This window comes from Culex quinquefasciatus, chromosome 3, assembly GCF_015732765.1.
Source record: "Culex quinquefasciatus strain JHB chromosome 3, VPISU_Cqui_1.0_pri_paternal, whole genome shotgun sequence".
NCBI classification, from domain to species: domain Eukaryota; kingdom Metazoa; phylum Arthropoda; class Insecta; order Diptera; family Culicidae; genus Culex; species Culex quinquefasciatus.
In genome coordinates, this window is record NC_051863.1 from 186,866,032 (window position 1) to 186,888,854 (window position 22,823).

Sequence of the window (22,823 nt, forward strand, 5' to 3'; positions counted from 1 at the left end):
AAAAGCATTCAAAATTTCAATTCGTTTGGTACTCATACTACAATTATAGAAAATTGGAGTATTTTTGAAAAATACGGTAAATTGTGAAAATTTTAGTATTTTCAAAAAAGAAAACTCTAATAAATTGCAAATTATCAAAATTTGAGTACTTTCGAAAAATACGGTATTTTGTGAAAACTTTAGTATTTTACAAAAATACTTAATTAAAGTGAAAAAATTTACAAAATTATAAAAAAGTTGAGTAGTTTCGAAAAATACGATACTTTAAAACTTACTTCATTTTCAAAAAAAAATATTCTTAGTGAAAGCATTGAAAATTTAACATGTTATGGTTGAATCAATCGATTTTTGAAAGATTATCGCCGATAGAACTATCGAAATAACGATAATGATAGATTATCGTTATCGTCAGACGATAATATTATCGACGATAATTTTATCGATTAACAACCTTGATTTTCAGGTTATTGAAAAATCTACAATTTGCATTTTTTTTTATGCAATCCACAATACTCGCACAACTTCGTCCTTTTTGAGTTCCACCTTCGCGTGAGTCCTTTGGAGCAACAATTTTCCAGAGAGTGAGTTTCCTCTCAACTTTTTTTTCCCCGAAGAGTCCTTTCGGCTTTTCCAGTGTGATCGTTTTGCGTTGGCATCTCCGCTCGAGTCGAGATTCAGCGGTGAAAGTGTTTGGATGCTGAACGGAACGAGCTCGCGCGTCGTTTGTTTCTTGTGCCCAGTTGCCCATACTTATATCCTGGTGTGCAAATCAATTCCCCTAGCTTGTGTGTGTGTGTGGGTTTGTGTGCAAGAGTGAAAAGCCTGTGTGTTACCTAACGATTTTTATGAATGAATGGTTCGGTGACAAAAATCGATTCCGTTGCAATTTGTGCACACTTAGTTGTACTTAGACGCAAAGTGCCCCGTCAAGGATTATGTCGATGGCCTGGAAGGAAGGATTACCGGAACGTGCAACGCCTTGAAAGTTTTAGCCCTTTTTTGCTGCGCTTTAAGTGTACGATTCATTGTGTGAGTGAGCGAGCTTTGTAAGGAAAGTGTGTAATCGAGATTTATTGGCCGATATCGAGTTAAATCACGTCGTTGTTGTGTGAAAGCAAAAGATTAAGTGATTGTGTTTGAAGATGTAACCGGATATTGAAACCGACAATTGCCATCGCCATTTGGGAAAATTTTGCTACAGATAGAGGGATAACACTCTTCACAGTGCGCGAGGGCTGCTGCGTTTCTATGACAACATAATTACATCATACGACCAATACCATGCACATATATCGGGAAAACTATTCGGTTCCTCCCCGTTCCAGGACTTTCGTACAATGTCACTCGATTGTGTTCTCTGTTGTTCATGTTCATCATATATTTAAAACCCGTCAGTCAGGACACTGCCTGAGTGGGTTCAATGTTGTTGCTATAATTAGAACCTCCGAGAGATAACCATCGGATGCAACATGCAAGATAAATGGCGAACCGCAGAACCACCCTGTTAAGCCACCCCCTCGTTCCTCCCTTTCTCGTCTCTACGGGCCGCCCTAACGGAGGGCAGGGATGAATGTCACTAATTATACACCCACCACGACCCGGTCTGGGTCTGGTCAGCAAGTAGTGTGGTCGGGAACAGTGTGGTGTACTAAACTGGACACAAACATCACATCATCATAAATTCTCGAACTTGGACAAGTCTCCTTTTTGTGTGTGTGCATTTGTGGCTGGTTTCGCCTCGCAGAATGGAGCAAGTAATTAACCTTTGAATGTTCGGGGTTCTTTGTTGTGGGCGGTTTTGTTATTGCAATCATTATTGATTTTCGATTTCAGAGAAATTACAGATTTTCACTGGACAAGCTTTTCCGATATGTTCACGGCAGTTATAGAGTTTTTACACAATTCATTATTTTTCTATTTATGACAATAGCTTCAAGATCGTCATTACCAAGATATTGTTTTAATTGCAAGTTATCTTTTGGAACAGACATTGATTTACATAAAAAATTCGGATAAGTTGAATGCAATTCAAATCTTGTTTCAAAATTACAATACAACAATTTAAAAAAAATCATTTACCAAATGGTGAATTTTGATCCAATACCTCTAGCAAATCTTTACTTCATTGAATAACAATCAAATTTCGTGTTTTCCTTCAGTTTAAAAAATCTAAACTAATTTGTCACTAAAATCCTTCAAGAATTGTAGTTCCTCTACTACCCAGCAGTCGTAGAATAAATCATACATATACATTTTTTTCTCCGCGGTTCTCAACCTTTTCTTAGAAAATTACTCCTTTTTGTTTTATTTCAAAACTGCTGGTACTCCTTAGTATTTATACATGGTAATTTTACTTCCAAAAATTTCTGAATATTTTTTATTAAAAACTTCAAATTTGAAAAAAAAAAACAAGATGAAAAATTTGTTTCAGCATATTGTGAAGCAAAATAAGGTATTAGACTATAACAAACACAGAAACAATCTCGCACTTTTTCGTGTTTGATAGTTTGCCAAACACGCAAAATTTATGCTGGCGTACGATTCTGCAAACAAACAAAGCCGGCAAACTATCAAACTAACAAAAAGTGCGAGTTTATTTCTTTGTCATAGTCTGATACCTCCTTAAAAATGCCAATGACTTTGAAGACATGCTACCATTTGTTAACTAAATTTCACTTTTAAATTTGATGTTTTATTTGAAAATTCACAATAAATTGATTGTCAGATTTTTCAATACTGATATTTTAATTTTTATAACAAATGACATTGGCGCAAGATAAGAAAAAAAAAACAATTTTATAAAAAAAATATTTACTGAAAATGCCAATAAATTCGTAGATATTTTACTCAATTTTTATTGCATAGACTTTTAGATTTTTCAATCAATGTGTGTGTTCTACTTGACTTAAAGTCAGAATTTTCAGAAATAACCTCGTTGGATAAATGTACGACTCGTGCTGAAAAAATCCTCTTTTTGCAACTTGTTGCATAAACTACTATTAAAATATTTTATTTTAAAAAATACAAAAAGATGTCAATGCATTGCTGTTTATGCAACATTGAAAATAGAATAAATAAGTTTCAAGATATCAACAATAAAAAACTTGGGGTACTTAAGCACTGCATTTTTTTCATCTAAATATTTTTTAACTTGCTGCGTGTTTGTCGATACTTTATAATTTTTGTTTTTTTTTTTATATTTAATTGGAGTACGAACCCACGAGTAATAATTTTTAAAAAGTGGAATAGTTAACTGTTCCATTCTAAATTAAAATTTGAAAAATAAAGTTTAAAAATAAGTTCCGATTTTTTTATTTTAAATTCAACAAACTTTACACTGCAAAATTAATACCATGAGCGTTTAATTCCACATTAAAAAAAATTTAAACAGATGTATTTTTATTGTTTGTATTATAAAATAAACGAAAATGTCTGAATTATGACAATTGGCACAGAATCTGTTGTTATTGTTACTTTTAATAATTAGTTCTGAACTTTTCTGTGAATAACAAAATAAAAAAAAAGAATTCAAATTTGAATAGACCGTCTACAACTGACGTTTGCTCGAGGGTTGGAATTTATAATGGGGGAAGGTGGGGCAGGACGACCACATGGGGCAAGAGGAACAATCGCTCGCACGGCAGTAATTTTTGCAATTTTGATTATTTCCAGTATAAAGAATTGTTGCTAGCAATGCAATTAGCTGATTCTACTACCACATAACAGCTAAAACGACGTAAACGCCACTGGGCATAATATTGTACGAAGTTGTTTTTAAAACCTTTGTTTTCTTATAATATTTGGAAAGTACAAAATAAGGCCTAGGGTTCGTTTTAAGGCTCATTTTATCAAAATGCTATTTTTCCTAGATGAGTAGTGTCCCTACCAATTACTTGCACCTATTATAAAGTATGATTTAACATTTGGTTATTTTTGTTGAGAGTGTACCATATGGATTTTTAGTATGGAAAAAAATACGAATTGCTGCAACAACATATTTTATTGTGAAATAAATACATAAAAGTACTTAAAAACGGAAAAACAATTGTTAAAAAAAATGTCCATACAAAATATAGTGATATCATGAAAATTTGCTATTTATCATCCAAGAAATTTTTTTCCTAAAAACTATCAAATTTTTAGTAAAATATATTTTTTTTAAACTAAAAATGAAAGAAACGTTTCAAATACATTCTAATCTGATGTATCTAAATAATAACAGTTCAATTGTTAGCAAATTAACATGTTGTTTCATGCATTGTTCCTCTTGCCCCAACCGGTTATTCGTCTTGCCCCACTAGTTGAGTAAAACGTACGGAAAATCAAAAATTTTAAAACCGATTTTTTACATTTAAAAACTGGAGTTTTTTTTAAACTAGTTCTATCAAGACCTGGAATAAGATGATTATAAAAAATCCGACAAATTTTTTAACGTTTTTAATGGGTTATAACGAGCATTTCCTTAGCTCGTTACACTTGCCCCACTTTCCCCTAATCAGAGTATGAACTTTTCGCCCAACAATAATAACAAAAAAGTGGAATAGTTAAAGAAATAAACTGTTCCATTTTAAATTAAAATTTGGAAAATAATGTTTAAAAATAATTTCTGATTTTTTTCAACAAACTTTAATCTGCAAAATTGATGTTTTTTTTTTGTTTGTATTATAAAATAAACGAAGATTGCTAAATAATGACAATTGGCACAGATTTCTCAATAATATATGGATGTGGACGAATCTGTTTTCATTGTGACATTTAATAATTCGTTTTGAACTTTTCTTTTGTGTTGATCTTCATCAGGGAATCTATGATCAATGTCTGTTCGCAATCTATGATTGAATGTTTCATAAATTTTAAAAGTATCCAAATTTGAACTTCACAGTTTCCTCAATTGAAATCTGTGAATAACAAAACAAAAAGTATTCAATTTTGAATAGATGTATAATCAGTTCGATACAACTGCCTCGACGTTTGCTCGAGGGTTGGAATTTATAATACCATCATTTATGTCGATGGAATTCATATTTTTCTATCATCATAAATTCAAATTTCACCAACCGAAAAGTGTACGCAACGGCGGAGAAATCCGAAATCAAAAGCCATGTTTTACGACAGAACCCTTTTCTCGACCAAACCTGTGATTCCAACGGCACAGAAAGCTGACATAAAGCCCCGAATAGCCAATACACACGGGGTCATGCCGTCGTCATGCTGGTCTGGCCTGTGTGCCTTTCGGTGGCGACGCGTTGGGGCTCAACGTAAACAACAACCGTAAGGGGCAGCAGCACTAGTCATCGACCCAAATTCTTCCGTGTATTTTTTTTTCTTCCTCCTATAACTGCTACTACTTTTTTTCTCTACACTGCCTATGTGTAGCTACGACTAGTTTGTTTGATGTGTTTGTGTAGTCGCAAGTCTCTCTAAGTATGTCTTCTCTTACTATCTTTTTACCGCCCCAGTTTCTGCGCCTTGCTAGTTTTGTACAGCCAGTCAGCCAACCGGCCAGGACATTCATGTTTCGTGCATAAGAATCTAGTTGCCGCTGGCTAAAGCTACCTTTTCGAAAAGCTAAATTTTCCTCCTATCAAGTCGACGTTATGTATATGATGTTAGCTCCCTCCTAGCTGTTAATGTGAGGATGTCGACCTGTGTGTGTTTGTGTATCTGTAAGTGAGCTCATGTTTTCATAAGGATATGGTATGTTTTTCCTTGATTTTACCTTTCGAACAGTGCAGTGATCTTGCATTATTCTAAGAATAAGAATTTGAGATTTTAGGAATTTTTATCAAGCTGAATAACTCACAAATAGTCTTTGAAGCAAACTTTTACAAGAAATTTTAAAAATTCGAATAAAAAAATGTAAACTCTGTTAGGTGAATACATCCTTGACCTAGCCTGCTCTCTCCGAAGGGACTGTAAGGAAAATATTTGGCCAATCTACCCTCCCTGTTCCGAAAGCAGAACCATGTTACGGTGGCGCGCTGAGGTTTGCAGGCGACCGTCTATCGATTAATTGAATTATACATCCAAATTGGGCCTGAGGTCATCGTTACGGTGTCAGGTTGCTGTGGAATGTTGGATCTTGTGTATATTTAGGGCTTTTTGAAGGGAGATAATTGGGAAAGCTAAAGGAATGTCCTAGTGATCTCCGTTATCAGCAAAATGAGTAGTAACTTCTTTGTTTACAAAAATATATATTTTTTCTTGCTAAATGAAAATTAAGTACAAAAAAAAAAGAAACGAATTTCCAATAATACAAAAAGCCATGTTTTTTTAAATTTTAAGTTTTATATCAATGAAAATTAAGAAAACACATTCTTGAATATTAGAAAACCTATATGAAGAGGCTAAATGTTACTCTCTGTGTTCCAATCGAACTGTCAAAACAGGATTCCAATCAAACGAAATGACCTTGCAAGTATAAGGTTTAAATCTGTTTGATCAAAATACTACTTTTCAAACATTAAATATTTTGTGAAACTTGTTTTATGGAAATAATAGTAAAAACAACAGTTTCAAATTGTGCGATACTTAACATTTCGTTTTTTTGATCAAAATTATTTCAAACTGTTTCCAACCTTATACTTGCAAGGTATTGTCGCTCGATTGGGTCCCTGTTTTGACAGTTCGATTGGAGAGTAACATTTCGCCTCTCCATATAGAAGACTCTCTATAGAATATGCTGTGTCATTCACACACATATATCAAAATTTGAGTCTAAAAATTGAACATCAGATTATTATTTAGAAACGATTCAAATAATCTTGCTGAAATTTTAAAGAAATATTTTTTTTAGTTTACAAATCAAACATTTAATTACATTTAAAAGTGGCCTTTTAAAATATGAGAAAAGCGTATTTTTTAGAATGAACATGAGACCAATGGAAATTTTCTATCATGTAAAAATTCTCCAAAAAATAAGGGGACAAAATAATGTTTTTGCTGATAGATGAAATTTTTATTTCATGTTTTGGTAGAAGCATTGCCGTATTAATGTATAGAGCTTGTGCAGAATTGCAGAAATCTGCAGGTACGGAAATAGACCTATTGAAAAATCGCCAAATATTAATTTTCAACCCATTTTTGGACTGTAAACATGTAAAGAATAATTCTGAAATTTTGAGAAAAAGTTTCAAAACATTTTTTTAAAGTTTTTTTTTTGTTTGTAAGGCAGCAATCAGTTAATATTAATGCTTATTTTATTTCATGTTTTTGAGTCCCTCTCTCCCTTATTTAATATTTGCCTTAAACAAGCGGGCAAAAATAGTTTTAAATTTATTTTTTTTTATTGAAAAAACTTGTAAAATCAAGTGAAAACTACTCAACATAAATTGTAATGCATTTTACAGGTTTATAATTGCAATTTGCAATTGCAAATTGCAATTCAACTTAAAATTGCCACCTAAAAAAAGAAATAGTTTTAACTTCAAAAATAAATTCAGACCAGAGATTTAAAACCTTGGAAAAGATCGCCTTTCCGCCAAATTCCTTCAATTTCCTTTCTTTTCAATAAACCTAAATTGGAACGAAAACATTGTTTTACGATAAAAAATAAACTTTTCGCGGTGGGTGCTACTAGTTGAAATAAGCTTAAATATGCAAGAATTTAGAACAATACAATTAATTTATCAAAAATTGTTTTCTGTTGGTTGCAATTCAGTTTCATTACAATTTTAAGGTTGTCGAAAAAATATTTAGAGTGCCCCTTGATATTTCGGAACTTTGTTGAAGATAGCTTAAAATGTGCATGACTTTAAAAAAATACTAAATTTCTATTGCTTTTTTCCAAGCTCTGTCTTAAAGTAGCATTTTCAATCAAAATCGTGTAATAACCCAGTAAGAAGTATTCTAGCAAGTTACTATCAAAAGCTCTGAAAAATATTTTTTAAAGAGCAATTCCAGCTTAAATCAAGATTTTTTCTCGAACTTTTGTACCCGACCCGCTCCGATTTCAATGAATCTTTTAATACATGTTTTCCTAGGCCTATATAAGCCATTTTTGTGTATATGGAGCCAATTGTACTAGAAAATATCATTCAAGAAGGGCGTAAATTATTTAAATATTTTTGTATTTTGCAATTTAAAAATAACTGTATCTCAAAGCCATTGCATTGCATTAAAAAGTGGTCAATGACAAACTTGTAGGAAATTTGACGGGCTTTCTGAAAAAACTACACTGAAAGAAAAATTCACGTGACAGTGTCCTATGTACAATCCTTGGGAAGATAAAAAACCTATTTTTTCGAGATTTTTATTTTCAAAACCGCTATATCTTCCCAAGGATTGGACATAGGACAATGGTCAATATGAAGACTTTTAAGTAAAATTGTCTGGGAAATCGATTCCAACAGCCTGTTTTTTTTTTTAAATTTTGACGTTTAGACCACTTTTCAAAAAAACAGTTTTAGTAAATTATTTTTGTATTTTTCGTGAGTCTTTTTGTAACATTTTAGGCTATTTCCTCCAAAATTTTGAACGAAAAAAAAAACCTTAAAATTTGACGATTAAGCTTAAAGATCAAAAAATCTCATAAAGGTGGAGTGTATTTTTCTTTCAGTGTAGGGGAGAGTGAATTGTTTGATAAACATATCAACTCCAAAACCCTTACACATTTGACGTTAAATTTATCGTCATACTATTTTTACAATAAATTGTTTAAAAAAGTGCGTTTAGGGAGACTTGATCCCTGCATTTTTACAGTCACTGGAATCAGCCTCAAGATTAAATAAAGGGCTGGATTTTCTTACATAGTTTCCTTTAGTATAGTTGTACATAAATTACTGCAGTTTGAACCATTTTTTCAAAAGTTTTGTAAACAAAAATTACCAGCTTTTGTAAACATGCTCAATTTTGGTCTAAAAAAGAAAATTTTAAGTTTTTAAATATTTTGCATGCTAAACTTGTTATATTTTGAACACAAACGTACAGGTTAAATGTGAAATTGCTGTAACTTATAGAAAATTAACAGTTTGGATGAATAAGAAACATTTTGCTTAAGATTTCTTAAAAATGTTGAAACATTTTGAAAATGCCGGTTTGAAATATTTTTTTAAAACGCTCAGCATGATTCGAAGAGTTTATCTGATGAAATACCCTTATCAGCCAAACATAGTTGAATATTTAAGCTTTCAATTCATGCAAAAAGTTCAAAGTTTTTGAGAAATTGACAGAGTTATGTGCGATACAAAAAAAGGGGATCAAGTCTCCCCACTCTCCCCTAGTTTTTTTCTCAGAAAGCCCATCCAATTTCCTACAAGTTTATCATTGACCACTTTTTGATACGATGCAACGGCTTCGAGATACAGTAATTTTTAAATTGCAAAACACAAAATTATTTAAATAACTTACGCCCTTCTCAAATGTCATTTTCGAGTACAATTGGCTCCATATACACAAAAATGGCTTATATAGTAGGCCCAGGATAACATGTCTAAAAAGATTCATTGAAATCGGAGAGGGTCGGATAAAAAAGTTCCAGAAAAAATCATAATTTGAGCTGGAATTTCTCTATATAGAAAATTTTTCTATGTTTAGAATTTTTCAAAAATGGGAACGCATGGTATTTTTCCTACAAAAAACGCAACATTTTCAACAACATTCTGTATCGATTTCACCAAACCTGACCAGGGAGCTTTTTCTCCCAGGTGAATCGTTCCAACTTTGACTGCCTTCGGATCCGACAAACAGTTAAGATAACCACAAATGGGTGGTAAAAAAACGCTGGAGCCGTTCTGCGGAAAAGTTACGAGAACCACGCCACGGTCCTATTCGCGGCAGAGGTCAAATCGTTACAGAGAACAAACTGCAAATTGGTCGCCACGAAAAACGGTCGAATTTGTACCGAATTTAATCCTTGCGAAAATCGAGTGTGAGTGTATGTTTGCGCGTATTTGTACAACGTTTGTGTGCGTGTATGTGTTTGGTGTAATCTGACTTAATTTAGCACCTGGCAGGTTTTAATTGGCTTTGTGTTTCAGCAGTAACTACTAGCTAAAAAGGCAGCAGCAGCAGCCCCGAAACGCCCTTAAATTTACGACGAATTTGCTGCGCCACCAGGAAAAGCTCCCTCTAATGGTAGTGTTGTAGTGGAACGTTAATTTTGAAAAAAAAAAAACAAGCAGCTTGATTAAGAAAAAAAGAACATTTGAACACACATTTTTTTTCGGCTCGAATATGGCGGAAAGTGTGTCCTCCTCTTCCTCCTCTCATGAACATGACGGACAGAAAGACAATCTCAGGTAAATATTAAAAATAGAAAAGAAAAAAAAACCTCTCCCAGTAGTGAAGCGCTTTCGGCACCCCCTTGCTCCGAATTTCCCTGGTTTTTCCTTGCCCGAGAGACAACTCTACAACACGAACTGAACCGTGAGCAGAACAACGAATGTGTATGTGTGTGTGTGTGCAACTACCAACTACTTACTATCTCACTCCTTCACTACACACTTAAAAATAGGGTTTTTGATAGCTTCTTCCACAAAACAACAAAATGCTTGAAAACAGACTGCACAAAATCACGTCTTTTCTTACTGGCTAGGGATACGTTTCACGAAATGAAGTGGAAAAAAGTCGTTTGAGGATTTAAAATTGAGGAAAAAAACGTTCAGATATTCTCAAACCGTAGAGTTGGGAGAAATTGAGTACATGCTTGGTTGAAAACATTAACTTAGCGATTGATTTTAGGAAGGGTTGATCGCAATAATGATTTGTTAAGATGGATTGAATTTGAATGATTCTAAGTTTGTTTATTTTTTATGTGTTGTTCGCAAGACCTAATTTAAAATGTTTTTATTAAAGTCCGTCATCATCACCATCATCAGGGACAAAATTGGGTCTGGGTTGCGATTGGGTCATACAAAAATGCAAAAAACCAACGTTACCCCTGTTGATGTATAAATAAAACACGGCAAAATGAGTTATTTTGTTGATGTAAATCATAATTTATTTGCCTTTTTATATTATTGATGTAAAAGTGAAAAGGTTAATGAATGCACCTAAGGTGGTTGGTGCTTTCCTCACATTAAATAGTTTTTTTTAAAGATCCGACCAACAAATATTTAAAAAAATTAGCTTCATATACAGTAGGGTGACAATAAAAAAAAAGTCGACATCAGGGATACCCTTTGACTCGATTCCTTAGGCAAAATTAAGTGTCAGTGCCAATTTTGAGCCAAATCGGTTAAGGTTATCGGCTTTTTATCGTTGAAGTTTATATGGGGAATATCCAGACTGGTGGCAAGCTTGTCAAAAAGTGAACCTCGCTTTTGACAGTCCATATAGGGTGAACGCTCCATAAACTGGTTGCGCAAAATAGGGTATACAGGCCATTTATGAGTTAATTTGAAAATAAGTTAATTTAATATTTAGGTTTGTAATTTGAAATTGTTATTTATTGTCTAGTTATTAATTTTTTGTTAAGACCGAGCCATGCGGTAACGCTTCCGCCTCTTAAATGGGAGTTCAGAACCCGGTGCGGACCAACATAGTTGGTTATCGTTTCCCTACTGGATTCGATTTCTAAGTAAAGTAAAAGTAGTTTATCGTCACAAGCTGGACATTATCTTTTTGGAAAATTGACATTTAACACTAAAATGCTTTAATGAGTTAACAATAAAAAATGTGAACGATTGACTTCGTCCTCAAAAGGCTGGATAATATTTTATTTTTTCTAGTTATTTATTTTTTGATAAAACATATTCAAAATGAATCATGAAAAACAAAATTTAAAATATTTTTTCACAAAAAAAACTTTTTTTCAATTGCACATTTGCTGCCCCTTTACCCTATATTTAGCGTCAGAGGGGTAAAGCGACCAAATAGCGGGGTCCACGGTCCAACCAATGTGAGTATCGCGGCCCATACATACAATTTGACAATCTTGCCATCAGGCTGGGAAAATCGCGTAAATGTATGCAGAAAAACATCGTTTCAGTATTTTTGTGTCAGGTGGCGCGGCTCTCGCCCAAAACTGTTCTTAGTCCAATTTAATTCCCTACAACTTTGCCGAAGGGTGCAAAACGATCTGATGTGATCCTGATTTTTTTTTGTGATTTTCTTTATTAAATAGTATTTTTTAACATACTGACTATATACCCCTTATATACTTTCAAGTATATAGGACGATTTCTTTTCATCGCATTGCTAATAAATCTTCAGGATCAACTTGGATCTTCATGGACCCTTCGACAAAGCGACCCCTTAACCATAACCAATTTGGCTCAAAATTTGCACAGTTACTTATTACTGCCTGAAGAATCAAGCCAGATTTACGATTACGATTTTCCAAAATTTTCAAATTTTCTTATTCACCCTAATATACAGTCGACTCTCTGGCTGTCGATCTCCTCGATATCAATATTGCTCCAGTTGTCAATAAATTTTTCAGTCCCTTCAAGAAGCTTGCTTCGATTTTTTTTTGTTCTATAATTTGATACCCCGGACAAATAAAAGTAATATATCAGGAATATACTCTCTTACATCAAAACGAGATTTTTCAAAGTTGAAAAATTATTTTACTTTAAAAATTGTAAAGAAAACGTTGAATTTTCAAAATGTCACAATAATTTTCCAAATTACGAAAAATCCAAAGTCTCTATATTCCCTTTACCTGTCTCTATATATTTTTTACCTGTAAAAAGTCAAGAATTCAAAAATATACGCAAAAATTTCAAAGTCCAGCATAAATAAAATTATGAAATATTATTCTAAGTGTCCGAAATTATTCATTTCACGATGCTTGGGTAAAATTTTGGAAAAATTAAAATTTTCCAAGGTCCGAAAAAACTACCACTAATAACTCAATATCAATTATAGATAATGCAGTATGATCATGGAATATACTTTCCATGATACGCAGTCGGTTTCAAAAGTCGTCCTAACTCGAGGAGTTTACAGCAAGTTGCGAATAAACAAGCCAAGATAGTTCGAAGTTATCGCCACCAACTCACTTTCCGCCCGAGACCTCCCGTTCTCGACAGGCCCTTCAATATCGACAACGAAAGAGTCCAATGCACTATTGGTGGCCAAGTTTAAAAAAAGTGACCTTCTCCGAATATTTTTTGGTATTTTTTCTCGAAAGTAAACATTCTTACTAAGAAAAATCCAAATTTTCAAAGCTCTAAGTTTGTTCATTACGGAGATACGCAAGCTGAAAGTCAAAAAATGGAGTAAAAATCTAGCGTTTTTCGTAAAAAAGGCTGATTGTTTAATTTTAACATAGCTCAACCATTTTAAATATTTTATTAGGACAATTATACATCGTTGGAAAGGTAATGAGATAAGCTTTGAAACTATTGATGGATAAAATTTTGTTTCCAAACCAAAAACTGAAGTTTTCATCGAATAACTGGAGCATTTTTTTGACAAAACTTATTTTTTTGTGTTTGTTAATCGAGTACTTTTTTTGCTAACCGATGCTAAACATGAAATTAAGATCGCTTGAAAGATTGGATCATAATCTAACATTGCTGAAATTTCCAGCCTGCGATTTTTTGCGTTTTCGGAGATATGCCATTTTGAACATTTACGTTTTATCAAAATTTGCTGCAATCTACATATGCGCCCGTTTATTTCACTTACTTTGCTACCTACTTCGTGGGCATTGTCGCTTCAAAAATCAATACCTGGTTTCAAGAAGTTCGAAATGATTTTATTGGAATTTTCTGTTACCTACATTTAAAATTGAGTGCCTTAGTCAAAATGAGGTATTCGTACCGAAATTTCTCAAGCGAAACTGGAGAATCTCAGTTTGATACCGAAAAAAGTATTCAGCAAAATATTGACTTAGCATAATGCATTTCTGCGATCAATCCATGAAACTGATCCACATTTAAGTTCTATGTTGGTTAGTACAAAACATCACAAAAAGTACCTTTAAGATATCCTGCAGGAGCTTCATGAAGCTGTCAGAAACTCTATAATCATATGAATTTTCATGAACAAGAACATTAGGATTAGTAAGAATATGGTTTGTATTTTATCGTTTTACTTCATAATTAATATTTTGAATAAAATCAATTTTCTGTTATTTGATTTAACAATTAAAATTTTCAAAATTTATGCCTGTAAGGATGGGAGGTCTCAAGTTATATGGCATGGACTCACAAAAAGAAACACACAGCAGTAAATAATAAATACTTGACTTAAAATGAATTTATTACGCTTAACAACATTTTGGTGGTGAGGAGGGAAGGAGGGGAGGGGGGGGGTGGTGAAAGACAGAGGAGGGAGGGGTTGTGTCCTTAAAGTGGGGATGAATTAGCTTATTCATAATTTAATAATATAAACTTGCAATACTATATATATGCAATTCTGTTGCACTTGCAAATGTATGAAAAGACTATTTATTATAAACAATCAACTATTGAAAAACATGAAAACTCATAAAAATCGACGTATATCATTTCAATACCATACAATTACCCAAATTTGTATGAAAAAAACATTTAAAAAGCAAAAAAATAATTTGGCCGCCTGTTTGTATGGAGATGGACCATAGTGCAATGTAGGGTAGGGTAGTCATCAATGAGACACTTTTGGTTTTCAACTTTCAACGATTTTTCTAATTTTTGAATCAGCATGTTTTAATAAGCTTTTTGTTGAATAATCTTTATTTTAATGTGTTCCAACATTGACCAAAATATGAGATCAATCCGACATCTACAGCCAGAGTTATACAACTGTCTCATTGTAGACGCACTTGGCAGGAACAATGAGACAGCTGGGGAACAATGAGACACTCTACAAAAATCTATATTTTTCTAGTAAAACATCATTTTTTATATTGTTCCATTGCAGGTGACTTGCTTGGAACATTTTCAAGCAATTCTGTCAACAAGAAACTTCAATTAACAAAAGTTATACTAAAAAGTATTTAAATTTTGTAAAAATCATATATTTTACAAAATAACTTTATATTTTTGGTTAAATGAAGTTCAAACTCAATAAATATGCCAAAAATCACTTCCAATTCATGATTTGAAAGATTTCCATAGATTTTGAAAAGTTTAATGAAGAAAAATTAATGTGTCTCATTGTTACCCATGGGCCGAAAAGAGTGGGGAACAATGAGGCAGCCCTGGATTCTGGGTTTATTCTAAATTTTGGCCAAATCTAATGAAAGGACATTGTAGCCCAACTCAATCCCTATGGAACGTCGAAAGAAATTTAAAGAAATATTAGTTTTGGTGTAAATGGCAGCCTACGAGCGAAAAAGTAATTTTTGTCAACAATTTACTTTTACACCACAGAATCAAACATTTATGAATAACTTTTCAAGGGAGCGTCCATAACCAAAGCCACTAATATGGCAGACGTGTATCCAGTAGACACACCTTTCCCCCAAATATGAGCCTGATTGGTTGAAACTACGACTTGTGAGAGCCATTTTATCATTGTTCCCCGTGTCTCATTGATGACTACTCTACCCTACTCATTTTACTACTCAAGTTTCGACAGGGTTGACAGATCTTCAGTACAACATAAATAAGGTTGGCTGAATCGTTTACAAAATTTTACGAAATTGAGCTCACATGTTTTCAGTAACTTTCCTGTGCACAAATATTCATAAATATCACAATTTTGCGTTAATTTTAAGGTAGATTTTAGAATACCGTGAAATTTCAATGTGCCGCGTAATTTTTTTTTTTCGCCGTGAAAAATCACTAGCCCTAATTATGATGAACAGCTTTATTTTACATTTAAAATAAAATCAGAAAAGATCAAGTTCAACCAAGCAAAAGCTCAAAATCCCCCAACTTATCGGTTTGCCCCAACCAAATTTGTCTTCCCGAAACACAGTTTCTGGAGTGAAAACTTTTCAATTTCGCACCGTCTCAGGTTCTGTTATTCGGGACTCTACCAAACTAACCCCACCACCTGGCAGCTGCTCTCCTAACGAATTCTTCGAGCAATTCCCAACTTGCACGAATGTATTACTCTTTTTGTGATGTTGTATGTTGCTTCCCCCCTTTTTGCATAATCTCACACTATTATACTGCGCTGTGCTGAACATTTGCCTGAGTATCTTCGTGTTTCTTTTGCTTTCGCTAAAACAAAACTTATTTTTAATCTTCTTAGAATTATCCTGCGGTTGTCTGGAGCTTGACACTCGACTGCAATGGCATTTTCCCCCTCACTTTGTGTTACTTCTTACTTTACGACGTCCTGAGTAAACAGCTACCGGAAGTGCCTTCGGTGTCCATTCCCAACCTCAACATTGTCACTGTTGCTCGGTCACGCCATCTGGCGAGCGTCAGCCGTTTCGGATTTTCGGAGTTGATCCACACGGCGTCCGACAGCCGGGGCTTGAGAGTACTTACGCCGCGCCCAACCAAAAGCACGCAATCACTTGGGGCTCTGATTAGGCCGCTGCACGTGACGGGTTTCGTGATTGCCTACCGTTGGGGGTAAAGTGCGACTGACCAGCGCCATCTCGTTTTTCACCGTCGGAAGTCACTTAGGTTTTTTTGATTGGCCAGATTGCTGCGATGACGCATGGTTTCGTTCTGTTGAACTTGAAGTTTTAATTAGTGGGGAAAATACCAGTTGAATGCGCCCGAAGGTAGAGGGAAAATTAATCTTTCAACCGATATTGATGGTTGGTGGGGTGGGGTAAAATTCCAATCACGCTTTTTATAGTTTTCGCTTGATTGAAGAGCAACCAAGCGAGTAAATAGTTGCGGGATGAAAAGTGCAATCAGTGGCTTCCGTGGTTATGTAATATTGAATTCCAAGGGTAAACTTGCAGCAAAGTTCGCAGCAAGTTTAAATTCTTGGATCGAGCATGAAACGGGTTTCCCAATCAAAGGGTCAAATAATAGAAAAAAAAACTTTGAGTTTGGGATGAAAACAAATGATTGACACTGCTTAAAGGCGCCACGTCCATCATTTTTCCACTTGAATGAAGATCCCCTTCAACGACGTCGACTGTCTGATTATGTTTATCCAAAATGTGTTGCGGTCCGTAATTGAAAGCTTGATAACGTGATCCGCACAAGTGATTATTCGATTCTGCGACGTCTCAAAATCAATTAAACGTGAAAAATGTTCTTGGCATTTCCACTTGTTGAAGATGGATTAATCAATTTGGATGAGCCTGAGGCATCTTTTTCTTTCAGATAACATCCTTCAAGCTCAATTTGCTTTTGATTAACTTCAGTTGACAATTTCCCCCTAAAGGCAAAAAGTGTCTAAAATTTTGAGCACGTGTCAAACCTCAAAGCAGGGTTTCCCATAAATTCCCGTCCAGAATGTATAATCAAAATAATTCCAACTACTGCCACGTGGACCAACAGCAAAAAAAAAGGTGGACCCAAAACGTGAAACTTGGAAATGTCCAGACACGTTCCTAGCATGGTTGCAAAACAACACAAAAATGCCCTCTCAACATATAACGTCATGATTCGAATTCCCGGACGCTTCGAAACCCGGACACTTCAACTTGTTTTATCAATTATTTGGATACAAGTTCGCATTATGAATGTCAAAACTGTGTTATTTGATGAATTCTTACATCAACTTTCATTTAAAGTTTGTTTGAACGCTGTAAATAATGCCAAAACAATTAAATAAAATAAAAGTATAAGTTTACCAAAAATGCGAAACACTTCAACGGAAATATTTCATAGGCGTCCGAAGCACCGGGAAGGCAAAGCAGAAATTTATGTTTTTGATTTTCTTAAATTCTAGACATTTTTTATAAAAACTATCGATTGTTTTGATGTTAACAGCGTATTTGAGACCTAAAGAATGCAATTCACTAACATTTAAGTCCAAATTTGTGCGATTCATAAGCAAAATCGAGTGTCCGGAATTCGAAGCAAAAGTGTCCGGATTTCGAATCAGTTTTAACAGTGTCCGGGATTCAAAGCACAACAAGTCATTTTAATTTTCAAACTCTGATGAAAAATTGTTGGAAAAGACATATTTTGCATGCATTCTCTTAAAACTGACTGTTTATACTAAATCCTGATGATTTTTTTTCATTTCCAACTTATTACATGATTTTTTGCCAGCTATAACAAAAATAATATGGTACTAAGTGTCCGGATTTCGAATCATGACGTTATACCTTGGTGTGTGTGTAGGGCACATAGTTATGCCTCAGCTGTTCGAGAGCTGTGTCCCGTGTAGAGGTGTATATTAGTACGGTGAAGCCAATTTTCGGCGGCGGAATCTCATTTGCATTATTTTTGCCCATCAGCTTCTTCTTGCGACGGAAATCCCGAGTATTGGTATGCGACACAAAATCATTATAATTTTTATATTTAGAATTTAGAAATATTAAATGTTTTGTTGTTTACACAATAAGGCCGTTGCAAATATTTTTCAATATTTATGTCGCCAAATATACAAAAATTCAAAAATCTATATCTTTTGAAAGAATTTTTGATCGATTTGGTGTCTTGGCCAAAGTTGTAGGCATATATAAGGACTATATTGAAAAAAAATGATACACGATAAAAAATAGGGCAGCGAATGATCAAGAAGGTTAAAGCTGCTAGAAATAAATAAATTAACAACAACAACAACGATAAAAAATTTATGATTTTTAATTTAACTTTTTGTCACTGAAACTTTTTTTTTTTCAAAAAAACACTATTTTTATTTTTTTATATGTCTAAGGAGACTTGATGCCAACTTTTAAGAAATTTCCAGGTTGTGCAAAAAATATTAGAGCTTAGATTCCTTAGACATCAATAAATATCCGTGCTAATTTTGAGCCAAATCGGTCGCTTTTTTAACGTTGAAGTTAATATGGGGAAAATCGCAAAAATGTATGCAAAAAAACATCGTTTCAGTATTTTTCTGCCAGGTAGCGCGGGTTTCGCTCAAAATTGTCCAAGTGTCGTAGGGTGATAAAAGATCTGAGTTGATCCTGATTTTCATTGATTTTTTCAGTAAAAAAGTATATACCTATATACTAGGGTGTTTCATCCAAAACCAAAAGTTCTCAAAATCAGGCAAACCGAGGTTCCCCTAGTAGAGGATACCCATAGGGACTCTCATGCCAAATATCAGCCCATTTGGTTGAGAATTGGCCTGTCCCCAGCGGTTCAAAGTTTACATGTAAATTACTATGGGATTTTTATGTTTTTCGTTCAATCGTTCCTACAGGTCTTGGGACAACATGGATTCACTCGGAATAAAGACAGGTGTGTAGGGGATGGTCCAATGAACACATTCCAGAAGGAATTAGGCTTGTCCATTCTGTCCCCAAGGTGCGCATTGGATCGACGTCCGGTGTCTCCAAAACCAACGATTCATCCTTCAAATGCATCGCATTTCCTTAGTATGCTATGACGGCTAGGTGGAAACCACGACGCCCCATATGAGACGGTGAACACGTGGCAGAGCATCTACTCGAGTTTTGGCTCAGAAACATTCTTTAAAGTACTAAAATTATAATTATTGATGTTCCTGGAAGAATTTCAACTATTCTAAATAAAGTAAAATGATTATTTTGTGTTAATAATGCAATCGATGCCTCTCCACGTGCTCATCGTCTCATATGGGGCGTCGTGGTTTCCACCTAGCCGTCATAGCATACTAAGGAAATGCGATGCATTTGAAGGATGAATCGTTGGTTTTGGAGACACCGGACGTCGATCCAATGCGCACCTTGGGGACAGAATGGACAAGCCTAATTCCTTCTGGAATGTGTTCATTGGACCATCCCCTACACACCTGTCTTTATTCCGAGTGAATTCATGTTGTCCCAAGACCTGTAGGAACGATTGAACGAAAAGCATAAAAATCCCATAGTAATTTACATGTAAACTTTGAACCGCTGGGGACAGTCCAATTCTCAACCAAATGGGCTGATATTTGGCATGAGAGTCCCTATGGGTGTTCTCTACAAGGGGAACCTCGGTTTGCCGTAATCTGAGAACTTTTTTGTTTGGCTGAAACACCCTACTATATACCCCTTACATACTTTCAAGTATATAAGCCGATTTATTTTCATCGCATTGCTAAAAATTCTTCAGGATCAACTTTAGTCTTCTTGCACCCTTCGACAAAGTTGTAGGAAATTAAATTTACTAGAAGAATCTCACACTTGGATAATTTTGGTCGAGACCAGCGCCATCTGCAGCCAAAATCCTGAAGCGATGTTTTTCCCCATACATTTTAGCGAATTTCCCCATATAAACTTCAACGATAAAAAGTGACCCCTTAACCATAACCAATTTGGCTCAAAATTGACACAGTTACTTATTATTGCCAGATTTTCTAAAATTTTATTTTTTTCTTGTCACCCTAATCAATACTGTTTTATTTTACAAAAAAAAAATTAGAACACAAACGAAAAATTATCGAAAGATATCTGCTCTTAAGGGGTTACATACATGTAGAAAATCACAAAATTTCATGTTTCAGAAAATTTATTCAATCCACTTAAAAGATGATTATCAATCACTCCTGAAAGTTTCATGAAGATATTCCATGATTAAACTGAGTAAGAGATGATTTACGCTCAAAATTTTGCCATGCGCAAAGCGAACTGTCAAACTTTGTGAGCGTTTTTCTCTAAACGCCGAGTTGATTTACGGGTGCCATGATATCTCGAGATGGGATGGACCAAACTGGCTGAAATTTGAGGTGAAGACTTGCAAGACATATTTCGTGTGCATGACGAAGCCCGATTTTGAAATTTTGCATTTTTTTGAAATACAAAAATCAAAAACTGACAATTTTTTATATGAAAAACACAGAAATATTTTTATCTTTTTTTTTTTCAAATATTTTTTTTTGAAAATCGGGCTTCGTCATGCACACAGGACCGGTTTAACGAGGCTTCACCAAAATTTTGAGCCGATTTGGTCAAAGCAGTGTTGAGATATCGTGGCACCCGTTTTTTGAAACTGCTAACTTCAAATATCTATATCTCGGCAATTATACAACCAAATGTCTTCAAATTTATTTTGATAATAATTGAAAATATTTATTTAATGACCTTAAAACAGATTTAAAAAAAGGTTTAAGTGTGTGCTCAAACCAACCTCTGAAATTTTTGCCGATTTACATGTATGTAACCCCTTAAACCTTCCATGCTACAAAACTGTGTATGGGTAAGAGATGGGCCATCCGAGGAATTTGAAAATCGAAATTTTTCAACTTCTTTTTTCAATGTAAAATCAAATTTGTAATCAAACTATTTTTTTTTGAAAATAGTCGCAGTTATTCGTTTTTTTAAATTTGTGCACATGTTGCCCACTTCTGAAACAAATATTTTTGAAAAGCTGAAAGGGCCAAACATTTAATATTACGCCCTTTTGAAATGTTAGTCTTGATTCAAAAACATAAAAATATAGTTTTCGGAAAGATCGGCAAATTTCACGAATGTTTCATAATTCTTAACATTGTCAACAATCTCAATTTTGACAAACTATACCTTCTTAAATTTATTTTGTAATATTATTGAAAATATTTGAAAAAACTCGATAGAAATTCCAAAAATAAATTTCGGTTTCAATAATGATTTTGCAATTCTTAAGTTTTTTTTTAATATTTCAATAAGCAAATCAAAGTTATAACCGTTTTTGGTCATTATAAAAAAATGTCTGTTTCAAATTTTATAAATAGCATCCATTCTTGTCTATCTCTGAAAAACAAATTTTCAAACAACTGAGAAAATGCCCAACAAATCTGTTTGTTGATTCAACCTTTGGTTGTTGAGATACGGATTTTCAAAAAATAAAGGTTTGAAATATTTGTTATGTTATATAGATTTTTGAATTTTCATACATCATTTTTGTATGGACAGCTGCCAAAATGGCTTTTTTGGGCATACCGAAGGCACCAAAAAAGTTTCAGTCGGATTAAAAAATACAAAAATAAAAATTCTTTAAAAAGACCGATTTCATAGAGAACTGCTCTTCAGCCTTCTATTTTTTTTTTTGAAAATCCTAATCATAATTTACAACTTTGTCCATCATACGAAATCGATCAGAAAATCACTTCGCCAGTTAGGGATTTTCTAACGTAAAAGCGATATTGTATGGACAGCTCCAAATTTAGTTTGAAGTCTTGTATAATTATACGTTTGAAGTAATTATATAATTTTTAAGACATGAAGAATCGATAGATAAAGTTTCATGTAAATAAATAATAAAATACATTTAAAAGTTGATTTGCGAAAACGCAGAGAATTGATCATAATTATTCACTTATCCATTTGGTACGGACAACTTTTTCTTATTTTGTGTGATTCGGTATAAAATTACCAATTTTTTGTTGATGTAGCGAGCATAACTTTTTTGCAACATTCTTGTGTACATATTTTTCTCAAATGGAGAGGAAAAAAACTGAAGCAACAGGACGTCAAGCAGAATATTCACATCGCGTAGTGGCAGTTGTTGTTGCTGTTGCTATTTATGCTAGAAAGCTCAGCCCAGCGGAAAACGAAATCCGACTCTGTCGTCGTTCGCAACTACCACGGTGCTAAGCCAAATCCCCGCAGAGGGCCCTCTCATCCGGCAAGGCACTTCCGCGCGTCGTTTCGCGCCGCCACACCATACGGTCGGTCATTCGCCAAAAGTCAATCCCCTTATCAGTGGGGTTTGCTCGCACTGATAGGCTAAGTCTATCATCGCAAGAAATCCTAATCCGGTGCAAAAGTTGTTGAACACACAGTTTCAACTTGTATTTCCGCCTCCGGGGTGGAAAAACAGGGGAAAATTTTCCGCTTTGGCGAAGGTGACAAAGTTACTTGGGAGTCGAAAAATAAAGAGCAAGAAAACAAGATAAATTCACACCAAGGCTCGAGGCGAAAATTGGACGAAGTGCCACCGAGACAGATGGATAGACAAGTGCCAAAATGGATC

The 22,823-nt window shown here is 34.2% G+C and overlaps 1 protein-coding gene across 7 annotated transcripts in view; it reads left to right on the forward strand.

Annotated features, from left to right (window-relative positions):
- The window catches only part of LOC6048041 (oxysterol-binding protein-related protein 2), a 65,626-nt gene that overhangs the window by 4,095 nt on the left and 38,708 nt on the right, over nt 1-22,823 (forward strand). For 2 of the 7 annotated variants that reach the window (XM_038260431.1, XM_038260437.1), the window contains exons 1-2: nt 649-760; nt 9,981-10,238. The exons of 1 other annotated variant lie outside the window; for it this stretch is intronic. In XM_038260431.1, the coding sequence (XP_038116359.1) occupies nt 10,174-10,238 (65 nt within the window). In that variant the 5' untranslated portion in view covers nt 649-760; nt 9,981-10,173. Of the gene's footprint in view, nt 1-648; nt 761-9,977; nt 10,239-22,823 lie in introns of those variants that run through there. 4 more of the 7 variants (XM_038260432.1, XM_038260433.1, XM_038260434.1 and 1 more) reach the window with 4 other exon arrangements.